The 27,448-nt window shown below is 45.4% G+C and overlaps 1 protein-coding gene across 4 annotated transcripts in view; it reads left to right on the forward strand.

The window, feature by feature from the left end:
• The first annotated feature begins 297 nt into the window (after positions 1–297).
• Positions 298–27,448, forward strand: part of SLC22A18 (solute carrier family 22 member 18) — a 109,683-nt gene continuing 82,532 nt past the window's right edge. For 3 of the 4 annotated variants that reach the window (XM_059722589.1, XM_006271195.4, XM_019477113.2), the window contains exons 1-5: positions 299–407; positions 2,099–2,303; positions 5,616–5,713; positions 9,121–9,266; positions 10,465–10,597. In XM_059722589.1, the coding sequence (XP_059578572.1) occupies positions 2,139–2,303; positions 5,616–5,713; positions 9,121–9,266; positions 10,465–10,597 (542 nt within the window). In that variant the 5' untranslated portion in view covers positions 299–407; positions 2,099–2,138. Of the gene's footprint in view, positions 408–2,098; positions 2,304–5,615; positions 5,714–9,120; positions 9,267–10,464; positions 10,598–13,291; positions 13,344–27,448 lie in introns of all 4 variants that reach the window. The other variant, XM_019477114.2, reaches the window with a different exon arrangement.

The raw sequence follows: 27,448 nt of genomic DNA on the forward strand, positions 1-27,448 counted from the left end.
GTACAGCTGCGGCAGACCCTGGCTGAGTCAGGTGCTGTGTATGCAAGCATCATATTCTTTGTTTGTTTTGAGGGAGCTGTTTTGTTTTAGATTTACTGATCAATCCAAACACCGAAGGCTTTTCCATTGCAGGACAGCAGTTTTTCCTGGAAGCAGGAAACAATTTGTATTTCATTTGTCTGTCCTGAGCCTCTTACTTGCCTCAAAACTTGTATAACAAGAGTTTTGTTGTGAGTTTTGCTCTTATAATTAGTGCTGATAATTTGTACACTCTCCCTGCCCAGGGTAAAGCAGGAAGTTGGGTGTGCTGTACTCCTCCAGGAACACCAGCTGCAGGAGAATCTATTGTTTTGTGCTCAGATGAACTGAACGTTTTGCAATGATCCTCCACTAAATGAAGGCAGTTTGTAAGTAAACCCATCCCTCTTCATTAGCAACTAGTGGCCCCCCCTGACTTGTAGGGCTTTGGATCATCTTGAACACAGAGCTTGTTATAATACCAGTCGATAATCATGTTAGTACTTTATATTGCTTTCAGCTTCTCACGCTGGGAGTCCATTTGCAAAATATGCTATTGCAATGAAATCTCTGAGGAGGGTAATACCTCCTTGTGTAACATGAAACCTCAAGCTTTTTGCAAACAACCAGGAGTTTCTCAGTCAGGCACCAGAGTTCAACTGTGGAAATTGTAGTGATCCCCAGATTCAATAAATGCAGGCATAAAAAGAATAAGAAGAACTAACAAGTTTTATTGTGGAGCAGTATATGATCCTCTGCAGGCCTTCAGTCTTTCTAACTAACTAGGTGCTGCTAACCGAGGGACTATCTCCAAATATCCTTCTATCTCCTTCAGTCTCTTATTAGGGAGCCTCTCTAAATCATAACTTATATTGCTACAGTAATAACAGAACAAATAGATAGTTCCTGCCCCACAGAACTCAGACTCTCCCTCCTGACAGATCTCAAACATTTTGGAGTAGGATCCAAGCCACTCTATGGAGCCCGCATTGCAAGTCCAGTTGTGTATTTTGCTGAGGTACCAATTTCAGGAGTCTGTTACAAATCTCTCAGAATTTGGTGTTTTACTTCAGAGCCCCAGCACCTGAATCAGGTGGCTGGCTGCAAATCTGTGTTAACATTTGCAGTTTCAACAAGCAATTTCAGGATTAGAGAAAAAGCTTGACATGAGCCCTTGGCAGGTTCAAAATCAAGAAGGCAACTAAAAGGAATCCACAAACATACCGTTTTGAAATGTCGTGATAGTTAAGACAAACTTAAAATGGGGCAATTCCAGTAGTTTGACTTCAGTGTTGGTGAAATTACAAGCTCTATGGGCACGTCTACACATTCATTAATGCACCATAGTTACTGCGCATTAAGTTTAGCACTTGTATGATTAAGTACTGTACTAAATCAATGTGCAGTAACCAGGGTTACTGTGCAGTAGCCCCAGCATGCACTCTTTTAGCGATGCTACTGAGCAGTACCCTAATAATACTGCACAATAGTGCAGAAAGCAACCTGGGAGGCTGGGGGACTGTGAGTTAACTTGAATCAGGAGCTGTTGTGGGATAGAAGTTCCATAAATCAGTTTGACCTAAATCAGTAAAGTCTGATACTATATCCAACCAGGTTTATCTTAAATCAGTTTGGGCCATTTTGAAAGTGGTTAAGTGCACTGAACTTTTGTTATGTTACAGAATTGAGCTAGTTACTGATCACTTAAGCTTGCCTGTGTGTAACTTCTGTTCCTAGCTTTGAGGTACAGATGATGAGACTAATATGCTGTATAGACTTTAGTGCAAAGTCCAGTTACAGCTCTTTTGGGATTCCCAAATCTATTTTCATCTCAAGGACTGACATGTCTCTTGATCTAATGGTTAGCTCTAGAACAGGAATGAAGAAAGGGATTCTTTATTCAATAACATGGTCATCATCGATATACTCTAACAATGGATCACACAAAACACACAAGTGAATGGGGGAAGGGGAATAAACCACAGCACAATGACTCAGCAGCTCTCACACAGTTAAACCTTAGATTACAAACATGACTTTTGCACTTTTGCTGAACATTCCCTTTCATGTCAAATTTCAGCCTGAGCAGTGTGTTAGACGTCATTCCCTGGGCAGCGTGAATGAAGGAGCCTACTTCTGAAGAGAGAAACAGAAATTTCAGGGAAGAGGCTTTGGAGACACATAAGCCAGAAAACATGATCCAACGGCAGCAGGTGATCCGAATCACCTACCTGATCACAGCCCTGGACCTGACTTTCCTGTTCATGCAGACTGGAATCATTCCAGTGAGTACCGTTCCTGACTGCTTTTCCAGAGCTGGCCACTTCTGTCTTTCAGTCCAAGCAGCTTTTACTAGGACCAGGGAAGGAGGATCTCAGCTTGTTTAGCAAGTAAGCTATACTTGAATCGAGAGGCATTCTGCAGGATGCTGCATGTACTCAGGGTGGATAGAAGGACAGCAGTTGTGAAAGGTATTATTATTATTAATATTTCAATAGCACTGACTAGACAAACTGTCCATACAGCACTAAAACAGCCTGTTACCATTATCCAGTCTTCTCTAGGGCTGCCTGCTCATTGGTTCACCCATTTGTTATTGTAGGTTGCATTTTAAATTTAGAAGAGCCTTGGGGCAGGGACTCTATTTTGAATGTGTATGGGCCATACAGATTCAAAATAGAGTCCCTGCCCCAAGGCTCTTCTAAATTTAAAATGCAACCTGCAATACCGGATGGGTGAACCAATGAGCAGGCAGCCCTAGGGAAGACTGGATAATGGTAACAGGCTGTTTTAGTGCTGTATGGACAGTTTGTAATCGGCCCATCAGGAGCAGGAACTGGAACTTGCTGCTTCTTTGGCTGTTCTTAGAGAGGTGAGTTGTAGTGAGAGATGGGAAAGGAAAGAGTTTGATAGGGGGTTTGTTCCTCTGTGAGTGATAAACTTTCTGGGATGGAGCAAAAGGAGACTGCAGGGGTTCACAGCTGACCCATTTGGATAGGGGTGAGAACAGGCTGTATTTCAATATAAGAACACAGATTTTATGGTGGGACTGAATTGTGAAGGAGACTGAAGGGAAAGATAGGAGATCTGTGTTTGCTGTGCTGGGAGGAGTGGCAACTGTGAGCAGGGTTCATATACACATACTTTTTTTTCCAGCAACACACCAGAGATCCACTGCTTCAGAGCAGACTTGATTAATCTGAATGCAAACTGAGGCAAACTGCCCTGTGCTGCATGCAGTTGTATAGTCAATGAAATGCGCGTCCGTGCGCAGAAAATGGCGGTGGTGCACGTTTGAACTAAAGCATCTCTGAGGTGTTTTAGTTCAAAAGTGTACCACCACCGTTTTCTCAATGCTGATGTGTATTTTGCCACTTCTACACCTGTATGTGTCGCAGCGCCGGGTGCTTTTTAAAGCACCTGGCGCTGTGACGCATGCATGTGTAAAAATGCCCAAAGTGAAGCTATTACTTAATAGGAGCAGTGAGTCAAGATGCCCATCTTGCAGCAGCATTTTCAGTGGCCACAGAGGAGATTGCATGTGGTGAGGCCAGAGAGAAGGTCTAGTCACAAGTGATTTCAAATAAAAAATGTGTCCCCTTTTGTTCCATTTTCTCTTTACAAACCTTGTAGGAGAAGGAGCAGGGAACTGTAATGCTCCAGCAACCCTGCCCTTCTACTCCCTTTCCCCCAACCTCTACCCCATCTCCACCTCCCCTGTCTTACTGTGGGAGCTCCCTCCCATTTCCTTGTCCCCAGTGATGGTCTGCCCTACTCCTTCTGGCAATAAGCCAACCCAGCAGCATTACCTGGTCTCTTAGAGGTGGGCTAGGATATACCAAAGTGAGGTCAATATCATTGCCCTGGACCGTGAGAGTAGGAGTTAAAAGAGCCTATTGGCATAGAGGCAATACTGCTTATGTGCAAAGTAAACCCACCAAAAACCCTGTGGGAGATAGAAGTTTGAATCTCTCTCAGTATTCCTAGGTGGTCTTTGTAACATAATAGGTCAGACGTGCCCTTTAAATACCCAAGGTTTTTGACCAACAGAGTATAGGAGTACACATTTTAGGAAAGCTAGTAGTCTGGGCTACCAGGAAGCCACTTGCTTAGGTTTGTTTATAAATTGTGTGTGTGTGTGTGTGTGTGTTTCTTCTGGACACACACACTTATATATCTACACACACACACACACACACATATATATACATGTATATATATATACACACATATATATATGTATATACACACATATATATACATGTGTATATATATATATATACATATGTGTGTGTATGTATATGTATATGTATGTGTGTGTGTATGTATATGTAACACTCAGAGTGTGTGTATGTGTACAAACAAAAACAGCCTCTCTCCTTCCAACCAGCTCATGTCCCCAGTATTATCTTTCTGACAGTCAGAATCTGAAATTCAGTAGAACCTGAAATACCCTGAAAAGCCAGGAGAAGAGATGCACTGATTTTTTTTCCTTGGAGCATTTTATGTAAACTTCACATGACCTTTGGATCCCCCAAGAACATCCCAACAGTGTGTCCTGCTCATGTCCATTGTATATTTATGTACAGAATCCCTAGTACTGTCAATCTGGTACCTTTCTCAGCACTATATTTACTTCCGGCATGTTTTATGGGAGGAAGCCACTTTGCATTGCTATACAAAATACCTCAGAAGTATCAGGTACCGTATACCAGATACGTTATTGTGTGTGAAGGTGTACAATATAGTCTGTGCTACATTAAGGAAGGTTTATGTTATGCTCAGGTTTGTTTATGAAGTGTTTGTGTATGTGTACATAATGCAAATGCACACACACACACACATTGAACATTATATATATATTAAAGTATTCAGGTGTGTGTGCATGTGATGTGTCCAGGTACACAATGGATATGAGCAGAACACACTGTTGGGATGATCTTGGAGGCTCCAAATGTCACATGAAGTTTACATAAAATGCTACAAAGCAAAAGCCTGACTCTGAATCATCCATCCCTGGGGCACAAGGTCTTCCAGGGTATTTTAGGTTGTGTCGCTGACTGCCAGAAAGATAATGTTGGGGATGTAACTGGGTTGGAAGGAGAGAGGCTGTTTTTGTTTGTGTTGTGTTTTGCCTTTTAACCCAGCTTGCTTTGATTAAACAGAGTAGCTGGATGACTTGACCACAAGATCCACTTGGGTGCTGCTCAGACTGACGTACTTGAGGTGCAGGTGGGCTATTTAAAAGTTAAATCATCCCCAGTTAGCAATAGCCGAGTTGTTCAGAGCTCCCTTGTCTTGTGGTTTGCCCACCAGGGGTTTCAAAATGCAAATATAAAAAAGAGGCAAATTCGGAGTGGTTTTAAATGGAAGTCACTCTGACATGTATCAGTTGATGAGCTGGGCTGGAGGCCTATGATCTCTATCATTTAACCTCTCTATTCCTGGCCTTTACACACTGCACCTATGGACAATCACTTGCTTTATTGTGTACTGGATCAAGTGATCACTTATTACTACAGTCCTGTGCAAACTAGTATTAACCTTGTTGTTCAGAAACATACTTTGTTTCACTTTGCTGTCTCCCCATTTTCTAGTACTTGGCGAAGAGCCTGGGTCTGGATTCAGTTGACTTTGGCTACCTTCAGACAATCTTTGGTGTGCTCCAGCTTCTGGGAGGTCCTGTTTTTGGAAGGTAACCCCTCATGACCCCTTCATTTGCATGTATGATCAGATTTTTTTTAATAAATATACTTTTATTTCTAGTTCAAGATCTTGGGGAAATATGTTTTTGAGGAGCCATCTGGGCTATAGAAAATAAGTCTATAATTAAAAAAATATTGTGACAGTTAGCCAGGTCATTTATCTCCAATTTTGATTATTATTTAAACTCGGGCAGCAGGCTTACTAAGGACAAAAAGGCTGGAGCATCTCTTCCCCACAGAGCTTGCAATTTAATGCCTTAATCCTGCAAACATTTACAAATGTGAGTAACTAGATATATGTCAGCAGGGTGGGGAAACCCAGAAGAAGAGAGTAACATGGCATTTTTTTAGTATTATCTAAGTAGAGCTATTTGATACTCCTCATGGGAATCATAGGATTTCCGTGCCTGACTCTGACCTTATTCACACTGGCTTTGCATGATCTCAGTGCAGCTGACATCAGCAGAGTTGCTCCTGACTTATGCTGATGTCAGCAAGGTATAGATTAGTACCTCTTTGTTGAAGGTTTGTCTATACCACTTCTGGAGCAAGTCCAGCAACACCACAGGAAACAAGCCTCACCCAAACCCACATATCAAGCAGCATCAGCAGCTTAGAGCATCTCAGTTTAAACCACTGCTTTGTGTCCAGGCTCCCAAGGCAGGGGAGAATAGTCCTTCTCCCTCTACTTTATGGCAGCCCAACATCTGAAATTTTTTTATCATATTCTCCCTCTCCACTCCGCTTCATCTTCTTTTCTCCCAACTAGCTCTCTTAACCTCTTAACTAGCTCTCCTAGCTCTCTTAACCTTTTCTCGTATAGCGCTATAGTGCAGCATCCTACATATTGGGGGCAACTACGCCTGCAATTAATGCAAAGCAATACATTCTGGAGCAGTTTGAGCCAAAGTAAATTACTCCTGGGCACAGTGTTTACACATGCGCCTGGGACAGAAGCAATTTGAGCCAAGGCAAAACAGGCTCAGCCTGGTAGAAGGCATGGGGGGTCAGCCCTAGGCTCTGGGTGGTGGCATTGGATGGCAGAGGGGCTGGCTGGGGCACATGGGTGCTAAAAGTGCACAGCTGTGTGGTTAGGCAGTAGACTTAGGAGTCTGGCCCCCAGCAGGCTGGGCAGACCAAGCACAATTTATGCCCATGTTCAGTGTTTACAGGTGTGTTTAATCTCAGTAAATTATCCCAGCATAAGATAGCACTGTCCCTGACTGTCCCTGGCAGTCTTGCTCTCATTCTCTGCTTCTGAATTCTAGTGTTCTACCTGGACAGTCATCAAGCCAAGAGCATGCTGAATATCAGAGTAGACAACCACATCCTTCCCCATGAGCGTACTTCAACCCACCTAGGAGTCGCATTTAAAACATTCCCTTATTTAGAAAGATCACATTCAAAAGGTCAACAATAAAGTCTCTACACAGGTAGCTATCTTAGCCAGCGCAACATGGGGTGCCAACTTTACAGTGCTCAGAACCACTGTACTTGTGATGGCCCAACAGAATATGTCCCAACAGAATATTGTGCTCCTGTTGGGTTCAGAAGTTGTCACACTAAAAAGCTCTGCACTGTAGTAACAGTGCTCTGAGACTTATAACAGGTTGCACAATTTACACACACATAGATGTACTCCCTGTACTCTCGGACATTAGACAGTGATATAAGAAGACAGACCCTAACATCATAACTGGCAATAGAGACGAGACGATGAAAATCACCTACTCCATCAACCGTTAACTGAAAGCCTGAATAGATGGAGGCTTAAAAGTCATACACCATTTGTACACAAAGCCCCCAAACTCCTGGAAGAGATTGGGGATGCTGAAACAAACCTTCGGGCAGCAACAGGGTGGGCCAACTGCTGGGAAAGGTCAGGCCTATTCCAACAGTGTTTTATACCAGCACCAAACCTCATGGGACACAACACTGACAGAGAAGTGTGGGTTAAGCTGAACAGGCTGAGATCTGGATATGAATGCCTCAAAACAACACTTCACAAGATGAACGTCTTGGACAGCCCCCTGTGTGAATGTGGTGTCCAACAAACAGCACAGCAGTTAATTGAAAGCTGCAATCTTTACAAATGTCCAGATGCGGTAGATGGAATCCGCACATTGAGTGATAATACCAGACAGTGGCTCATAGATCTGGAAGTTGATATTTGACACCATGTGAAAAAGAAGAAACCACCATAAGTACTCTCTAAACATTTAAAAGATAAGCCACTCAGAAGGAGGTTTATCTTAGAAACTTTACCCGTGCCATTCCAGGGTATTGTTTGAATGGTCAGGGGAAGTCAAATGTTTTACTTTCATTCCTCCAGCATCCCAGGATGCATGGCTCCCAGCTTGGAGTGACATTGTCAGTTTCAGCCCAAGCACAGAGCCCCAGAGAAGCAGATTTGGGCTGAAACTGACCCAACTGCATGGAGAGCTGCGTAACAGCTGCAGGACCCTGGAGCTGGGGAAAACATGCTTTCCCCACCCTGGCCAGGGTGACTCCCATATATCCACCCATGGGCATGGAGGCTAGACTCCCAGCCAGCACAACCCTTGATGCCCCTAACCCCACTCCCCCCTCTAACCCAATCTTAATTCACTGAGACGCATGCAAGATTTTAGTTCTTTAAAAAAATCTTTTTTTCACTTCTTTCTCTTTATTTCCATCCCGCCCCCTCCCCCACTTCAGTTTTCCAGGGTTTCTCTCCTTTCACACTTCTCTCTTGCTGGGGTCCTGCTGGCTGCAGAGGTAGGCAAGCACTTCCTCCCCTACCCCAGCTTGCAAACTGGTTTCTCAGTCTCCCGGCTATAAGCCACCTTCCCTCCCCCCCTCCCCCCCCCCCCCCCAACACAGCATAGAGTCCTAGCTCCTGTCCACTCTCTGCTCTCCAGCCCTCTAGTGGCAAGTCACAGTCACACAGGTCTGAAAAGCCAGCCTCTACCAGAGACTGCTCCAAAAATGCCATAATTTTATGACATCATAATATTGCACAGATTTCTGATGTTATACAGGCAACCTAGGCCAAAGTCCTTGTATAGTAGGATTGCATTGGGTAACATGTTCTAATAGGATGCTAGTAGATCCTAGGCTAGACAGTGCATCAGGCTTCTCACAAGGCAACATTTTTCAAGTGCTCAGCACTGAAAAACTTGATTTTCAGTTTTGGAAATCCTCAGCACCCATCATGGTGAACTCCTTTTGAAAACCTGAGTCCAGTTTTGGGTGCTGAGCACTTCTGAAAATCTGAGCAGTATTCCTCAGGGAAGGGAAGGGAGAGAGGAGTATATGTCCATGTGTAGAGTTGGCTGGAATAACAGGCTGGGCATATTAATTTTATAACTGCCAAATAGTTCCACTTCTGAATTTGCTGCATAATTTTCTATCCCAGGTTTGCTGACCAGTTTGGTGCTCGGGCTGCATTAACGCTTTCATCCTTTGCTGGATTTATCTTATTCCTGCTGCTGTCTGTCTCCACCAGCACCCCACTTCTCTTCCTGTCCAGAATTCCAGCCATATTCATGCATGGGCTTCCAGGTAATACTAACCTTTGTGTGTCACTGTGTTCCTAAAGCTGCTTGTTTTAATTTTCCTCCTAGGAAATAAGTTTTACCCTCCCTCCCCCTTCAACTAAAGCCCCTTCCTCTGCAGACCAATAAATAGACATGACCCTCTGCTTTCCTTTTTTCTTTTTTTTTTCCCACCTAGGCCCTCTCTAAAGTAGAAGCTTACAAGCTATTCTGCTGCCTGCCTACGTGACTCATCCTTTAAAGAGTGTAGCCCCTCCAACCCACTCCTTCATGATACCTGAGCTGCTGTGCTTCATCTTAGCCTCCTTGTCAAGGGCAAGAGAGTATTTGGACAAGTCTATTCTTTTTCTCTCCCCTCATGGGCTTGAAAGGGAAGTCAGAAGTTCCCAGGCTGTACTTAGTTATACTTGCTGTAGTTAAATGTGTCTTTCCAAGCCCTGATTTTATTATGGAGTTAAGAACTGTGTCTTTTAATTCATTCAAATGAATAACCATAATCAATAAAATAGACCTGGGTGACGGGGGGGCTTTGAGTGAAGTGCAGCTATTTCAGGCTTCTCAACTGCATTCACTCAATCAGGAGCTTCCCCAGGGTAATTTATTTTGCAACATGTAGCCATAAGCTACTCAACTTGTTACTCTTCAGCATAAATAAGCATGTTGGACACGCGCTGCACATGAGCTACAGTGCCATCGCTATCCTCCATTTCACTCTGTTTGGCTCCAGCTGTTACTTGACTTTTTTCTAATAAAAACCAACACACCAAACCCCCAGCTGGAGCAAATGTGCACATGCATCACCAGCAGTGTGGGGAGGGGGACATGAACAAAGACTTACTTTCTAACATGAGTTACATTATACTGGTCTAAAACATTGGGTGGTAAATTCTGCGAGTAGCTGATTTGTAAAAGGTTCTTGTGCCTCTCTTGGCTAATAGACTTGTCACTTGGTCCTTTAGCTTAAGCAGTAAAAACTTGTGCTCTCTGATCAAGAAGTTCTTGGGTTTGGCTCCCAACCAGTGGCCCTCACATGAGGATCTGGCCCAGTGTTTCAGCTGATGTGTATTGCAAGAAGTGCTTCCTGCCAGAGCTCTGTCCCTTGCATTAGTGAGAGACCTTCTCAAAGAGCGTGTTCCCTGATCTGAAGTTATGTTTTTTTCAGTAGAATATTTCTCATCATCTATTTCTTTTGATACCTTCTGTAGGTGCCCAGATGGTCGTTACAGATCTGACTCCTCCTCCTCAGCGTGCAGAGGCATTAGGGAAGCTTGGCCTTTGTTTTGGGGTAGGAATGATCATTGGATCCTCACTGGGTGGAACTCTTGCCACAAAATTTGGGTGAGTGATCAAGCTGTGCACTGACTTCTATCCTGCGGTGAAAACAGTTGGCTGAAGGATGTGGTTTTTGTTCTCTCCAGCATTTGAAAATGTCAGTGTTTTAACTCCTTCCTTGCTCTTCAGAGCATGCTTTGCCATTTTTGGCTGATGGTGCCTGATCCTGTGACCAAATCAGCCCTTTACATGAATTCAACCTGCCACAAATTTGCACTCAAATTCACTGGCCAGGGAGTGACAGAATTAATTGCATTGCAAATTTGTCTTTGGTCTCACTGGAATGCTGACTGCTTCCAGTTGGCCCTAACTGGGAATTTATACTTGGTCATGGGTTGAGGAATTGCTCAGCTTCTTTAAGTCTACTTGCGCCATGCTGCAGACACACAGGAATCCTACAAGAATTTGGACCCCTGGTCATTTGGGCCATGACACGCAAGTATTTTCACCCTTAAATTAGCGTAATAGAAAATCCCTCTTTCTTCAAGCTGAGCTCATATCTGTGTCTAAAGTGGTTTAAAAGCAGCCATAATTATAAAGCTACATTAAAAGCTGCAAGTGATCCAAGTCCAGGCTCTAGTCCAGATAGTATCCCAATTCCCTTCGCAACTGGAAATGGAAGGTGCTGTGGAACAGCTCGGCACTGGTATTAACTGCTGCTTAGAGGTTTATCAGGGCAGGTCTGCACCTGGGGCAGCTGCCAACACCTGGGGCAATGCTGGCTCCTGCTTTGTTAACTGTGGCAGAGCAGTGAGCTGGCAGTGCTTTTGTGCTTGTCCTCAGAAAGGCAGCACTTGGGGCTGCTGCCTTGGTCATGCCCTATCAGTTACACTACTGCTGCTACTTTGAAACATGGATCCAGCTTGAAATCAAGCAGTGTGCAGCTCACAGGGCATTGGGGTTTAAGGAATGTTCAGTGTAGAATGGGACAAGAGGGAAAAGTTGATGGGGCAGATGGGTGGGGGTGGAGATGGACAAATGAGGCTGTCTGACCCCACCAAAACCAGGATGAATGAGCCAAGCATTAACTTGCCAAGTACAGTCATTCCCTGGATGCTTTCTAGAGCTTTGGGGAAACATAAGGGGCTGTTTTCCTCTTTGCTTGAGCCTCTGCACGTGCTGCAAGAGAAATGAAAATCCTGATTTTATTGAGTTTGGTCTCAGTTCAGTTCCCAGCATGCAATAAAATCAGCATAACATGTGCAGTATGTCAGAGAGGGATTTTATACCCTGGTTCAAGCAAACACATGGTCGTGACCTTCCTGGAAGAAATGCCTTTATTTTTGTGATTGTTAGCTAAATGTGAGCGAAAGGGCATTTATTCTGTCCTTTTTACCTTTCCTTGGTATTTTGACCCCAAATTTTTAGATGAGTTGGGAATGATCTCAGCTCTTTAAAACTTGCAAATCCTACAATGGTGCCAAACTTCCTGCTGAAGATAAGTTTACAGCACATCACTTCATTGTGCTGATAAGCCCAAAGAGGCTATTTGGGCAGGAAAAAATAGGAGAACACTTTAAATTGATATATGCTGGATTTTAATAAAATCTCAGAGAAATGGACAGGGAAACTAAAGTATTGGTAGGTAGCTAGTGATGTCAAGTGGTGGAAAAGGGTTTAGAGACAAATGGCTATCAGAGAAAAGTTTTGTCTGTCTCCAGCGTTCTGAGTCCCCATTGTCTCTGGAGATCGAGCTTTGTTGAGTAGTTAGAACAGTTCGTGTTTTCCTGATCAGACTTCAGCATGCAAGTGTCATGTCTTTGATTTTTGGTCTTTTGTCATATTCAGGCAAGTCAGCTTCTTTGCAAGGATTGCCATCTGTGTTCTATAGTAACAGTATCTTTATACATGCCTGAAATGGATTATGCTATACAGCACCTAACATTGGGATGTCCTGAACTCTGACAAGGAGCTGTGGCAGTACAAACAATAAATAAGAAGGAGTGCAAAGCTTTTCACATTGTGGGAGACTCATGTCACCAGCCACAGCGCTAAGTCAGGATGGTCTGTCTACCATAGCCATGGGGAGATGAAGGAAGATAGGAGTGAAAACACTTTTTCAAAATACATGGGGGTTAGTACTTTATTAGACAATAAAATTGATATAGATCAGGTCTCCCAAGTGTTCAGTGTCACAGCTTTTTCCCAAGTTTGTCTACAGATAGAGAAGAAGAGATGTCCAGTGATTAGGGCCCAAACTTAGGAGCTTACATTGATTTCCTACCTCTGTCACAGACATGAACAACTGGTATCTCCCGAGACTGGGGGAGCACCATGGTGGCTAGTGGGGACCTCCCACAGGCGGTGGCGGTAGTGGTGGTGAGCAGGGTCTGCCCACAGATGCTGACAGCGGTGTCATCATCGGCGAACGGGGACTGTCCACAGATGCTGGTGACAGTGTCAGCGGGGAGAGAGGGGGTGGCGAGCAATGACCCTCTGCAGACACCGGTGGCAGTGTTGGTGGTGGCGGGGGAGTCTCAGGGGGCGAGTGGTGACTGCCCGCAGAAGCTGGTGGTGGCTTTGGTGACGGCCAATCTCAGGGAGGGCATGTGCCCCCATCCCCCCCCTCCCCCCCGTGCCACCTGTATGCGTCGCCTATGGTCACAGATTTCCTGTATGACTCTTGGTCAGACAACAGGTCTCTTTGCCTCAGTTTCACTATTTATAAAATTAAGATAATACCCTTTCCATCTCTTCTAGGAGTGTTGGTACTATGGATGTACCAGTGATTTTAAGGGATTCTCATACTATGGTAAGAGATATCATATAAGTCAGTCTTTTAAATAGAAAATTACTACTGGACCTTTATCTGTATTTCCCTTCCCCGTCTATTATGCATTTCCCCTTAGCATAGCCTTCCACAATTCCCAAGGGAAAAAAAAGCTGGCAGTTTACTGGGCCCTGCGTAACTCTTACCAGCATGCTTTGTTATGGGAGGTTGATTGCTAGGCCTCCTTTTGCTTGGATTCTTGTATTGGCACAATCTTGCCATATACCTGTGACCACAGGTAAGAGCCAATTTCTTGATTTTGTCCAAAAAATAGACTGCTGCAATTTGGTAATGCTTTGAAAAGGAGCGAGAATTTTTACTTCTCTCAGGAGGCACAATGGCACAAGTGTTCATGATTCTGATGCTTGCTAATATTTTTTAAATACTGTACATAGTCAAATTAATGTGAGAGGCAAGGATTTTTGTGGGTGGCAACTTTTATTGGACCAGTTGCATAGTTGGGAGGGATTTAAACAAACTTTTAGACACAAAATATCCTTCCTCACGCTTTCCCTGTTATGAGACTGGTCCAATAATAGATATCACCTACAAAAATCCTTGCCTCTTGCACATTTCCTGGATCGTCAGAGCTATGACATCACTCCAGCACTACCACAATGTAAAAGCTAATGCTATTTAAGAACTCTCAGAGCTAGAAATCAAAATTATTTAATAATCTTTTGTGTCCAGTAGATGTCACTGTTCACCCACAGCCATTCTTGATGTGGTTCCCTTGTCTATGTTGATGCAGATTTGTTGCTTTATAGTGATATATCATAGCATCATTTAATTAAATATTAAGCTATTTAATTTAAAAGGCATCTTCATGAAGTTGATGCAGTTCTTCAGAATATTACCAGGGCAACGGTGTTGGGGTAATAGTGTAGCCATGATAGCCCAGGAAATATGTGAGAGGCAAAAATGTTTGTAGGTAATACGTCTTATTGGACCAACTAGTTGGGATAGATTTAGGTTGCGTACACACATTCAAATAAAGTAGGAGAATTCTCCCAGGTTTGTTGTCCTGGTAGAGAAATTTACCCAGAGTCATGTATACAGACATTTGAATACTAAGGCCCTGAAGAGTGGAGAGCTTGCAGTGCTGACACTGTGCAGCCAGGAGGGGCCCTGTGCACACAGTGCATGCTCTCCAAGTTCCCTTAGTCTGCCTGGCAACAGATGACAGAAGGGCATAGGGCAGCCCTGAGTGGCTGACCTAGACTGCCCATGGTCAGCCTGCCGCACAGTGTGGGGATAATGAAGGAGGTATGTTTTGCTCCCTGCTGGAGCAGTAGAGTCCAGCAAGCAACACACTGTCTCCTTGGGGAGACCAGGGGGAGGTGGGAGAGGAGATGCTAGAGATCTGTGTTCTCTTCTGAAAGAAGCCACAGCATGTTTGCACATTTGCCCTCCCAAGAGAAACTCTCCTGGAAGTGATCTAACCCTGGTCATTCCCAGGTTATTTTTCTCCTGGAGCAGCCATTTTTACTCTGGGAGAAACAGCCTGAACATTTATACACTTGTGGTTTCTTCTGGGAGGGCAGCGACTCCCCCAGGAGAAACTGAATAGCTGCATGAGGCCGCAGGCTTTCACCATGACAGGATTTAATTTGATTCATGGTAGTCTGTGCTTATCATTTACCACTTGATATTTAAAGATGTTATTTAGCACAGGCCATTGGTCAGCAGTAATATGGTTAACTTAAATGAAAAGTGGGAAACCCTTGTCTAGTATGTGTCTAGTTCTGTGAGATGAGGTGTCAGTACATATGTCATTGTTTTAAAGGGTTTTATATGGATGTTTTCACTAAATGGTGTAATTTCCTTTCTTCATAAACATTAATTGTGAAAGATTGCCACAGAGTCTCAGCTTAGCCACAGTGGTTCTGGGTCCTGTGCCTATGTTTTAGCAGGTTGCCATATTCAGAGTGCATTGGGATTTATAGACTATTAGGTGTTTTGCTTTACGTATTTTTCACCCCAGCATTTTCCTGACATTCCAGACATTGTTAAATATTGTTGAACTGTGACTCCTGTCACTGTAGAAGATGGGAAGGCTCTTATATACTATGCTGTATTTTGTCTGTTTGTCCAAGTTTTAAAACATGCAGCACTTTTCATTAACATGTCAATATAGCAATATCAGCCACTGGTTTGAATGCTTCCATAATTCCATACCAGCTACTAACCCATGTACTACAGAGCAGAGGAGAGACAACACAAAGCTGTAGGGTTGTTGGTTGTGGCCATGTTGGTCTAAGGCAGGGGTGGGCAAAATGCAGCCCACAGGCCAGATGCGGCCTACCAGGCCATTCTATCCGGCCCACAGGGCCCCTAAAAAATTTAGAAAATTAATATTTATCTGCCCCTGGCTGCCTGTCATGTGGCCCTTGATGGCTGGCAAAAACTCAGTAAGTGGCCCTCCGCCCAAAATAATTGCCCACCCCTGGTCTAAGGACATAGGCAGGCAAGGTTCTTTTGGTAGATGTGATATCTTTTATTAGACCACTAAATAGTTGGGAAAAAGTCATTTACAAGCTTTCAGGCCTGGCAAAGTGTGCTTGTATCTGAAAGCTTGCAAAGTACTTTTTCCTAACTATTTAGTTGGTCTAATAAAAGATATTGCAGCATGAAGCTGTGACTTTTATGTCAGAAGACAAGTTGATGGTGATGCACGCTAGATGGTGCTGCTGCTTTGGGGAGACTAGAGGAACAATGCTTTTGTCAATGTGGCTTGTCACAGAGAGGGGGCAGTTCTGTTTTGATTCCCTTTCATCCCTTTCTACATCTAAGAGGGGAGTCCTAAAACCTGTTCCTGTTCTTTGCTCTAACATGCTCCCTTAGGTAGACTCCCAAACTCATTTGGCCAGTAATGGGATGATTTTTAAAAGAGAATTTGGGTGCCCAATTTGGGAATCTTGCAAGGGGTCTGATAATTAGATGGGGGCTGCTCATTTTGGGCTTAGAATATCACTCATAACCCCTGAAAAATCTTTGGCCCTTGCATTTTCCACACTTAATCCTAACAAAGATGAAAGGTAATCTTGGGGAAGTGCTGGCACCAATTCTTCTAAAATTACTTAGCTTTGAATTTTAGTACTCAAGACGGTGGTTTCACCTCTCTCCTGTAGCGAGCAGCTTTGGCTTACAGTTCATTCTTGACCTCTGGCTGCTCCCCAGCTTCTGTGTGGGAACATGCTAGCAGGAAACTACCACTCCTAATGCCATGACTTCTCATAGTAGGAGATTCCATGACATTGGGAATGTTAGTTTGACTTTATAACAGCAGATGCAGAGCCAAAGAAGGGTATCAGAAGTTTGAAGACTGGAGTCCTCCTTCTGGTTTACAGAATATCTATATCTTAGAATCAAACTTCTGCTATAAACATGTGGCAGACTAGTCTTCATGCTCATTCAAGAACAGTTCCTTCCAGTGGGATTGACATTAACCACTGACTGTGGTGATGAATTTTGCCATGCAAATTTTGTTCCCTGGGCATCAGGGAAAAGCCATCATAGGTCACCAAACAGACTTCAAAGGGTCATCAGAAAGATCTGCTACACTGGAATCAGCCTAGAGGTAAAAGACTCCTCATTACATTACAAGGAAACAAAGCTCTTCACTTGCATGATAATATCTTCATACTATTAAGTCCAAGAGTTCTTTTGCACTAGCAGTAAGGGCATGACACCTGCCAAGTACTTACGGTACAATCTGCCATCCTAAAGCCCTCAGATCCATATGAGAATGCCTCAGTTGTACTTTGATTTGCATAGTTGCTTTAAAACTTTTTCATGGCCCTTCATTTTTGACAGAAAAAATTGTCCATTCACTGACTGTGAAGGAAAAAACTTTGCTGTGATGTCACTGAAGAAGAATGCAACTAGAGATTTGTCCAGTCTGCATTTCCTGTCCCTCCCCCAAACTTGGCCAATGTTCTGTCTTGTTGTTTATAATATTATTCATATTTTTGTGGTGGTCAAATATTTGTGTGCTGGGGTGGGAGATGGAAATGACTGGCTCCGTTCCTCAGCCAAAGTAGTTTTGAGATAGCATTGACTACAGTGGAGCTGTCTTATACCATTTGTTATGCCTTATTCTCATATAACAATGTAAATTGTGCTTCTGAAAGCACCTTACAAAATAATCCCTCTGTCTTTGCAATGTCCCTGTGAACATTTATGGAACTATTTATTAACCCCAGGTAGCAGATGGCACAAGGGAGGTGTAGAAGCTTGTTGATTGATTTCGTTCCAAGTCGCCCACATTTCTCTCTACAAAATGCTGCAATATTTTTCCTTATTGTCCAAACTTTGTGTAAATTTGTAGCAAAGGAGCTGTGACCATTAGAGATCAAGTGGTGGTTTTCCAGTGTTGTGTGGATCTAACTATAGTAACTTAAGAGAGATGTTGCTGTTAGGCTCTTTCACTTGCTGTATCAATTTGCTGTAGATCTCGCCCATAGCACGGTATTCATCCATCCATATGCAGAATGGTGAAGTGTGACAGCCATTACAGCACCCAGCAACACTGCAGAGCAGTTTGCCACAGAAAGCAAAGCACATTCTGTTCACTGGAAACAGGGAGGGAACCGCTTCTATAATGGAATGAATGAAACCGTACAAAAGTGAAGTGGTCTTTTAAATGGTGCCATGGGGAGGCCAGCTTCTCAGCCAGTGAAAGTAAGTATGGCCTGCTTCTGCTCCCTGCTGACCCCAGGTGCTCCCCACAGTCTGGAAGCAGCCACAGGGTGGAAAGACTAGATTTGGTGAGCCTGTCCATCACTGCCACTATCCCCAGCCAAGCCTGGCATCTGTCACTGCCAGCTGAACTGACCCTAGGGGGTGCAGGACCCAGGGCAAATCAGCCTGTGCAGGGCCCTCTTAACACTGCACGGGGACATGGTACCCACGCACAGGTTGAGGGGAGTCTCTGTGCTTCTTCTACGGTGTAGGGCTGAGCCGCCAGCTCCAGGCAGTCCCACGGAAGGGGCCACACCTGGTTCTGTGGGATCCCTCCCCCTTCTCCCCCTCACCAAGCACGGGGCCTGGGGTGCTCACCATGATTCACCATACTCTAGGAACGGCTCTGACTGCCAGTTACCAAAGTCTTTGGCTGGAGTGGGGCAGGAAGAGCCCTGGGTCTCCCCTGCCCCTGGGTCAGCTAGGGCCAGTGGGGCCAGTGGTTGGGTCTCCCCTTCTTACACCCAGATCTACTCTTGCTGGAGAAAGCGAGAGGGGAATGGGAGGCCAGGTTGTGTACTTGCACTGGAGGGGAGGGGGCTCTGAGAGCAGTGTGGGGGGTCTCAACTGGTTTGGGGACTGTGACAGCTAACAGGCACTCTGCCTGTTCCTAGAAGCCCCTTGCCTATTAGAGTCACTTGCTCACAACCCCCTGGCCCATCTTGCCTCCTATTTCACCTGCCATGTCTTGGTCTTTCTAAGTTGTATGTTTGGAGAGCTACTAGGAGAGGCGGGGTAGTCTTGCTGGGTGTGGCATCCCCGGGTCTTATGGAGAAATGGTTCTAGACTTCCTGTCTTTTTGGTCTTCCAGCCTCCGTAAACTTTGCCAGGGTCTCAGCCTCCCTGGCCTTGGACTCCTTTTTCTCTGCTTGGGCCCCCTAACTTGGGTCCACTGTTCTGTCCCCAGTTCCTGAGCCCCCGGCCCACCTTCTTGTGACCTGCTCTCAACTCCAGGTAGCCAGGCTTACCAAATCTAATCTTTGCACCCTGGGACTGGACCTAATATACCTGCAGGCACCCTGTGACTTCTCCTCCCCTTTATAGTTACTGCCATATGGCCGGATCAATTTTACAAAAAAAAAAAAAAAAATTAAGCATCTGTTTAGTAACAGAAATTCCTTTCCCCTCATTTACAACATAAAGCACAACCAAAAAAGAAAGCAAAAGTGATAACCCTTCCAAATGTAGTTTCTCTTTGAGTACTCAAACTTCACCAGTGGTCTGCCGTGCCCTGCCAGGCAGCCTTGCTCTCATTCTCTGCTTCTGAATTTTAGTGTTCTGGCTTCTCGAGCGCTGAGCTACAGCATCTCCCTCCTTCCTCAATGGTTGCTGGGCCTCCTCCCACATGGATAGAATTCCACCTCATCCTTTTTCAGCCCTCTGGTAGGGGTTTAACTATATAGGCATCCTTCCCCCTTCTCCACAGCTTGCCTTTGATCACCTGTTAATAAGCTACTAATCATTTAATTTATGGGCCATCAATGCCACTCTGCTGCTCCTTTGTTAAAGCAACAGGACCTTGCTCCCTAGCATAGGTATACCTCTCACTCTCTTTCTTTTGAACCACTCTGACTCCTGCCTCTCCATCTCTCTCTCTTCCGCCTGGGTTCAGTAACAGGGTAAGGATCCCCGTTTATAGGACTCCAAAAAGTCCCCGGCTGCTGCTGCCATGGCATGGCCTTCCCACAAGATGGGGAAAGGGCGCAATCCTCATGTAGCACTTGCAGCATCTCCTGCACTCCCCTTTTCAAATTCCTAGATCCAACCATGGTAAGGCCTCACTGGTACTCAGTGCATGATCTGGCCCAGGACTCTTTCACAGTATCTGTGAACAATCACAAACCCAGCTTCATGTTCATAGATTGTTTTCATTTTAAGTGTATCCATTTTTTCATACCATCTTTTCCAGGTCACCCACCTGCTCAATGAAAAGTGTGTAAAACCAGGTTATAAACACCTAAATGGCTCAGGATGCTTCAGTGTCATAAACTCTGTTTCAATGCTGTTAATTTAGTGGGAAGAAAAGAGAGTGGGTTAGTTTCCAAAGGGCAGTAATTAACTTGCATAGTGTAATGGTGTGGACTTTCTTCTGGGACTAATGTCAATTTGCCTCCTGTTAGCTAGGCCATAATGGAGGCTCTGCTGTGTGATCCCACGGTTTACCTGGCTTCTAAGGGGAGGGGGAGGAGGAGCTTCCATTTTAGCCACTCGATTTTAAATTTAAATCTCTGGGGACAGTAATTCTTTGAATTTGGGATTCTGGTCACTGAATCTTTTTGGTCTCTTATTTACTGTTAGTAGAATGAGTTTCGGGTAGTGGTGGGAAGTGGCGGGAGGGTGTATGCATGTTTTGTTGTACTATTCTTCCTCACCGGGAAAAGTGGGGTTGTCTTGCCTGAAGCAGAGCATTGCATTTTTTTTTCCACCGCCTGATGGAACAGTGTCTCCTGCGGGGAATATTTCAGCATTTCCCGTTGCTTCTCTTGCTGACTTGCAGAATGGAACAGTTGTGGGTTTTAATAGGGAAGAAGATACTGGAAGCAAGGGTCAGAACATGGTAAAGGGCTGTGGGCCTGCACTCGGTTGCTACACAATGCCAGCCATTCTGATGACTGGAATCTCGCACGCTGTCTTCCAGTAGAAGCTCTGGCAAGTCTCAGCCTGAGATGATGATGATTTGCCAAGGCACTTGCGTTGGTGACCACTGACACAAATGTTCCTTTGTTCTATATGTCGAGCAGCTTTGGAGAGTGAGGTTGTTGTAGCTGATGTCCAGCCTGCTGAACTGGCCTGGCCTCTCAGCACAGCCTGTCATTGGAGTTCCTGTTCCGTGCCGTTGTAGGAGAACAGGGAAGGGAATAATGGGCTATTTGTCAAGTGGAGCTATCAGATGAGAGTTGGAATAGAGCCTCCTCGGAGGCAAATTAACTCTTTCAAAACATTTGTGAAGGAGGGGCAGGTTGATTTTGACTGGCTGGCTAGAAAAAGCAGGACCTGCAAAATTACAATTATTTGCACCCAAGTGTTATCATTTCCTCCCCCACTTCCCCTCCCTTTCCTCCCCGTTGCCTAGTACTGATTTAATTCCTAGAGATCATGGGATCATGGTACCTGGGCCACCCCGGTGGGGGGGGGCAGGCAGGGGGCAGGCACAAATAGGGGCAACTGCCCTGGGTCCTGCACTTTGGGGGGGCCCCACGGATCCGGCCGGCTTCATGTCTGGCCACTTGCCACCCCAATCCCCCGCCCCCTGCCACTACTGCATCTAGGCCCTGCACAGGCTGGTCATCTCTGCATGGTACCACCATGACTTGAGGGCCTGCATCAATCCTGGTCTCCTTGGGAAAGAAGATGTGAAGAATAGCTTCAGTGCCTTGTGCCTGCAGTTGTAGAAGAAAAATGGTGCCAGTGCTGGCTTTTCTGGGGAGCAGTAAATGTCTTTGCTTTGAAAGACCTTGCTAATTGTTATGGCCGGACTCATCCCCAGCGAAAGTGGCTTGAGGGAACTCACAAAGTTAGAGAGGGAACTCTCAAAGAGCCTCCTTCTTGCCTCAGATCCTTATGCTCAGGGACTATGTCCCTTGGTATATATAAGGGCTGTGCAGGAAGTCAAGAGTGCTGTTGAATGGTTGAAATCTTGTGACTCTTGGTGTCTAACAGCCCTTTGGGGACGTGTCAGAAACTGCCTGTTTCTTCTTTAAAGTCTCCATTTCTCTCACAGTGACACACATTACACTCTGACTGTGTCAAGGACTCTCAGGGGATTTCCTGCTTTCTCTCCAGCCTGCAGCACCTGCTGGCACCTGCCCCTCCCTGTTTGATGAGTATGGTATTTCAGATAAGCATTTCCTCTTTCCAGGGCACTGCACCTCATGAATGAGGCTTAAGTGCAAGATAAGAGACTGCTTATTTCATTCATAAAAAAGTAACACTCCCTTGTTGGCTCTTTGAAATCATACAATGGAAAACCAGGTGCAGTGCCTCCAGAAGCACAGTACCTTGCCCAGCAACAGAGCATACAGTGCTTTGGACGTTACTTATATTTTTTTAACAATCTTCCCATCTGCCAAGCATTAATTTTTTTAGTCCCATCGCTCTCTTTGATATAGTGCAGTATGATTCCACTTTATTTTATATAGCATCTGTCTGACTGTACCCCAATGATGTACTAAATCAGTGAGTCTCAACCAGGGTGCGATGAGATCCTTTCAGGGGTGCCATGGGGTGCCCCACTGTGAGGTTTGCAAACATAATTCACAAGATAAACCCAAAGATTCCAAATAGAAACCTATAGTTGTGCACTTCCTGAGTTCTTTGCAACAGAAAAGCTGCTCTATTATTTTCTGCATTCCAAAAAAGAGTGAAAACTAAGAGCTGGTATTTTCTGAGGGATGCCTCGAGTCTGTCCATGGGGGCCTAGAGTCTGAAAAAGGTGAGAATCACTGCATTAGGTACTGTCAAGCAATCCTGATCACAGCAGCTCAGAGGAAGGAATTGAGAGGCTGTAGGCAGGGTCAGGGAACGGAAGTAAAATAGAGATGAATTTGCAACATTTTGGATACCAATCTAATTTCAGCTCTCCAAGACCTTACAGGTGTTCAGTTTCAGAGTTTGGTTTAGGGACTCGTGTGTTTGGGGGAAAAGATATCATTCACTCAGCATTGATAGCTTAGGGCTTCAGAGAGAACCAGTGTCAGAACTGGGATTACAGCACAGGAGCTCACAGTACCCAGTCACACCACTGCTTTGGCTGTGTATCATGTGTCTGTGGGGGGAATGACCTGCTTGAACTAGTGCTGCAGGAATCTACCACGCTGAGTCTACAGAGTGCGTGGGTTTTTAGGCATATGTTTTCTTTTGTTAGCTTTGATGTGACCTTGACCTGCTAGCAGGTGGGAGCCAAACACAGCATGTCGGGAGATAGGAACAGGCCAGCTGCTCCTTTATGTGGCTGTCTTTCCTCTGCTGTTCAGGCTGTAGGGATGGAATGAGCTAAAGTAGGGGTGGCCAACCTGTGGCATGAATGCCACTGGCAGCCTCTGTATGTAATACCTAGATCAGGGAGGGAACAGGCAGCATATCAGCTGATAGGGCAGGAAGCAATTAGGCAGGGAGTACTGAGTAGGGAGCAGAAAGCAGAGCAACAGATAGGAAAAGGGATCAGAGTGGTACTCAGGGAGGGTGTAGGGCTAATTGGTTGCATGCCTGCCATAAAAGTTGACCCCCACTGCACTAAAATGTGACTGTCTGAGCTTCCCTTTTATGCTTGAAAACTAGCCCAGACCATGTTTTACGTCTTTGGATCCAGCAGTAGTACACATTAGTAGGTAACATATATGAAAGGATCCGGCAGTAATACATATTAGTAGGTAACATATGAAATAATTAAAAGGCTGTGAGATGAGTCTCCAGCATGGCAAATTCCAGCCTCAACTCCTGGAACACCAGAACCTCAACGCTGCAAAGCTGTCTGCTAGGTTGTTAGCAAGTGTAGGTTGTGATGTGCATTTAACATCACATGGTCCATCAAGGCCATGCAATATGCTGTTATTAGACAAGTCTCAGCCAATCTTCTAGGCTAGGATTAGCATGGTGGCTGCAATTACAGCAGAGGAAGGATGCTTGGGAAATGAAATGGGGACTCTGTCAGAGATTAAAGGGCAAGAAAAAAAGCCCAAGCCTATGCAGTGGGACAGGAAAGTCCTGCTCTCAAGGCAGGGAGGGTGAGATGCTTGTATCCGGAGAGTGAGGGGGTGAAGGATGCGTGGACCTTTTTTTCTTTTAAACACTTTACTGATTAAATGCCAGTCAGTAGATTACCAGTAGTTTCTTAGGTTACCTGTACAAAGTAGTCATGAAATTTAAATACCCTCCACCTAGTCTTTGAAAACACAGCAGCTCCTGGAGGTATTATCAGTGACTCTCGAATGTTTTTTTCTATAGAAATTCTGCCAGACTAGATTGATAGGAGGCAGTAGTTTTACACAGCCAAGCTATGTGTCAGTGGAAAAAGCTAGAACCCTGGAAATAATTAAAATATGATGTCACTTCAGCATACTTCCAAAAGCTGGGACTGTTTTGGAAGGAGCCAAAGGACTTGAGGCTGGACTCTGGCCCAGTGCCAATGGGAGTAGCATCTGAGGGCAGGGTTTGGACCCTGATGTGCAGGTGAGATAATACCGCAGCGTTTACTCATAGAGTCATAGAGAAGTAGTCATGAATCACTGGAGCTTCATCTGGCCATCCCAGTAATGGGAAATTCCATGACTGAACTGTAGCCATGACATTACTATGGGGGAAAATACTGGGGCGGAGGCCAAGTGGGGTACTGTTAACCCAAAATAAGAAGGAAGGGTGGGCTTGTGGTTAAGGCTCTGGCCTGGGACTTGAGAGATTTTACTGTAGTTCCCAGCTCTGCCACAGACTTCCTGCATTATCAGGGTCAGTCTTATCATCTCTTGGTGCCTTAGTCCCTATCTGTAACATGGGGATAGTAGGGTTTTCTTTCTCCAACCCTTTGTCTGACTTGTCTGTTTAGATAGTAAAACACTGGGGAAGGAGGGAGGTTGGATCCTCCAATGTGTATGTAGATAATTAACACTTCTGGGGAAAAGTTGCATGTTGAAGAGGAACTCTTTAAGGTGAGTATTTGGGATTGGAGCCCTGGGTGTCAATCTTTTCAGGCACTTCCGTCCTGCAACCCAGTCTTCCGCTTCCACATCCACACAAACTTCTTGCCCCCTACAGTCCTCAGGTGGAAACCACGCTGTTTGAAAAGGGTGTATAAAGAAGACTGAGAGCTGGGTGACTTCATAGATTTCATAGACATTGGGGCTGGAAGGGACCTCAGAAGATCATCGAGCCCAGCCCCCCGCCCAAAGGGCAGGAAGTCAGCTGGGGTCATAGGATCCCAGCAAGATAAGCATCCACTTTACTCTTGAAGGTGTTCAATATAGGTGCTTGAACCACCTCGGATGGCAGGCTATTCCAGACCTTGGGGGCTCAGACAGTAAAGAAATTCTTCCTTATGTCCAGCCTGAAACAGTCTTGCAGTAGTTTATAACCGTTCAACCTCATCATCCCTTGGGGTGCTCTAGTGAACAAATGTTCCCCCAGATACTGGTGGTCACCCCTGATAAACTTATAGGTGGCCATCAGATCACCCCTGAGCCTGTACTTTTCCAGGCTAAAGAGCCCCATAGCTCTCAGCCTGTCGTCGTAAGGTCTGTTTTCCTGACCTCTGATCTTGCGCCTAGCTCTTCTCTGGACTCTCTCAAGCTTCTCCACATCCTTTTTGAATTGTGGAGCCCAAAACTGGACGCAGTACTCCAGGTGCGGCCTCCCCAAGGCCGAGTACAAGGAGAGAATGACTTCCTGGAATTTGCTTGAGAGGTATCTATGGATGCAAGCCAGCGTTTTGGTCACTTTACTAGCCACAGAATTGCATTGAAGGCTCATGTTCATCTTGTGGTCAATGATGACCCTCAAGTTTCTTTCTTCCGTAGTGCTAGCCAGCGTAGCACTGCTGACCCTGTAAGGATGCTGCGGGTTTTTCCTCCCATAGTGGAGAACCTTGCATTTTTCAGTGTTAAACACCATTAGGTTCTTGTCTGCCCATTTGCTGAGCCTGTCCAGGTCAGCCTGGATCACCCTCCTATCTTCAGATGTGGATGCTTTGTCCCAAAGTTTGGTGTCATTGGCGAACTTGGCCAGTCCGCTTCTGACTCCAGTGTCCACATCATTAATGAAGATGTTGAACAATATGGGTCCAAGGACAGAGCCTTGGGGGACCCCACTGGTCACAGGGCACCACGATGATTGACTTCCGTCAATTACCACCCTCTGGGTCCGACCACCGAGCCAATTTCCAGCCAGTGGATTGTGGTGGACCCAAGGCCACAATTGGCCAGTTTTTTGCCAAGAGGTGATCATGGGATACCAGATCGAAGGCTTTTTTAAAGTCAAGATATATGACATCAATCTCTTCTCCCTTGTCCAGGTGATAGGTTACCTGGTCGTAAAGGGAAATGAGATTGGTCAAGCAAGACCTACCCACAAAAACCCGTGCTGGCTATCCCTCAGGATGTTGGCATCGGCCAGTCCATTAAGGATGGCCTCTTTAATAAACTTTTCTAAGACCTTCCCTGGGATTGAGGTCAGGCTGATGGGCCTATAGTTAGCCGGATCCACTTTCCTCCCTTTCGTGAAGATAGGCACCACATTGGCCTTCTTCCAGTCTTCGGGCACTACACCAGAGCACCAGGAGTTGTCAAAGATCCGTGCTAGAGGCTGGGCTATGATGCTCGCCAGCTCCTTGAGTACCCTGGGGTGTAGATTATCAGGGCCAGCTGACTTGAAGGTGTCCAGCCTCTCAAGGTGTTCCTTCACGAGGTCAGCTTTGATGGAGGGCAGGGAATCTCCCTCACCCAGACCTCTCTGTCCCATAGTGGGCATGGGCGTCCCATGGGATTGATGAAAGACCGACACAAAGTACCCATTTAATAGGTTGGCTTTTTCCTGGGCGTCAGTTGTCAGTTGTCCCATCTGGTTCAGCAGGGGTCCAATGTTGCCCTTGCTTTTCGTCCGGCTCCCCACATATCTGAAAAAGGACCTTTTATTGTCCTTGATACTAGAAGCTAGTTGGAGTTCAGTTGCAGCCTTGGCTTTCCTGGTTTGCTCTCTGCAGGACCAGACCAGAGTAGAATATTCCTCCTTGGAGGTGAATCCCATCCTCCATCCTTTGTAGGCCTTTCTTTTTAGCTTCAGGAGGTCTGCTAGATCCCTGGCGAGCCAGGGGGGCTGCTGTGCCCTCTTGCTGCCTTTCCTCTGAGATGGAATAGAATTAGCTTGTGCATTGAGGATCGCTCCCTTGAGGAGCAATCACTCTTCCTGGACTCCCCTCCCCCTGGGGTCATGGTCCCTTAGGGCCTCACTGACAAGCCTCCTGAGCTTGTCAAAGTCAGCTTTCCTGAAGTCAAGGACTTCAGTGTTGCTGACTGACTTGCCAGCTTTACGGTGGATGGTGAAGGTGATCAGCTCATGGTCACTGTCACCCAGCTTCCCATTGATCATTAGGTCACCAATTAGGTCATCCCCAGTAGCCAGTACCAGGTCAAACAGCACTTTACCTCTCGTTGGCCCGTAGACTTCTTGAGTTGGGTAGAGGTCATCCACATGTGATAGGAAGCTTTGCGACCGCTCAGATTTTACTGAGTGATCCTCCCACGAGATGCTTGGGTAGTTGAAGTCACCCATGACAACCATGGTCCTGGAGCATGCGGCCTTAGCCGGTTCATCATGAACTATACCCAGTTAACAGGGGTCAGCACAGGTTTGCATTTCAA

The sequence above is a fragment of the Alligator mississippiensis genome, chromosome 2 (assembly GCF_030867095.1).
Source record: "Alligator mississippiensis isolate rAllMis1 chromosome 2, rAllMis1, whole genome shotgun sequence".
NCBI lineage: Eukaryota > Metazoa > Chordata > Crocodylia > Alligatoridae > Alligator > Alligator mississippiensis.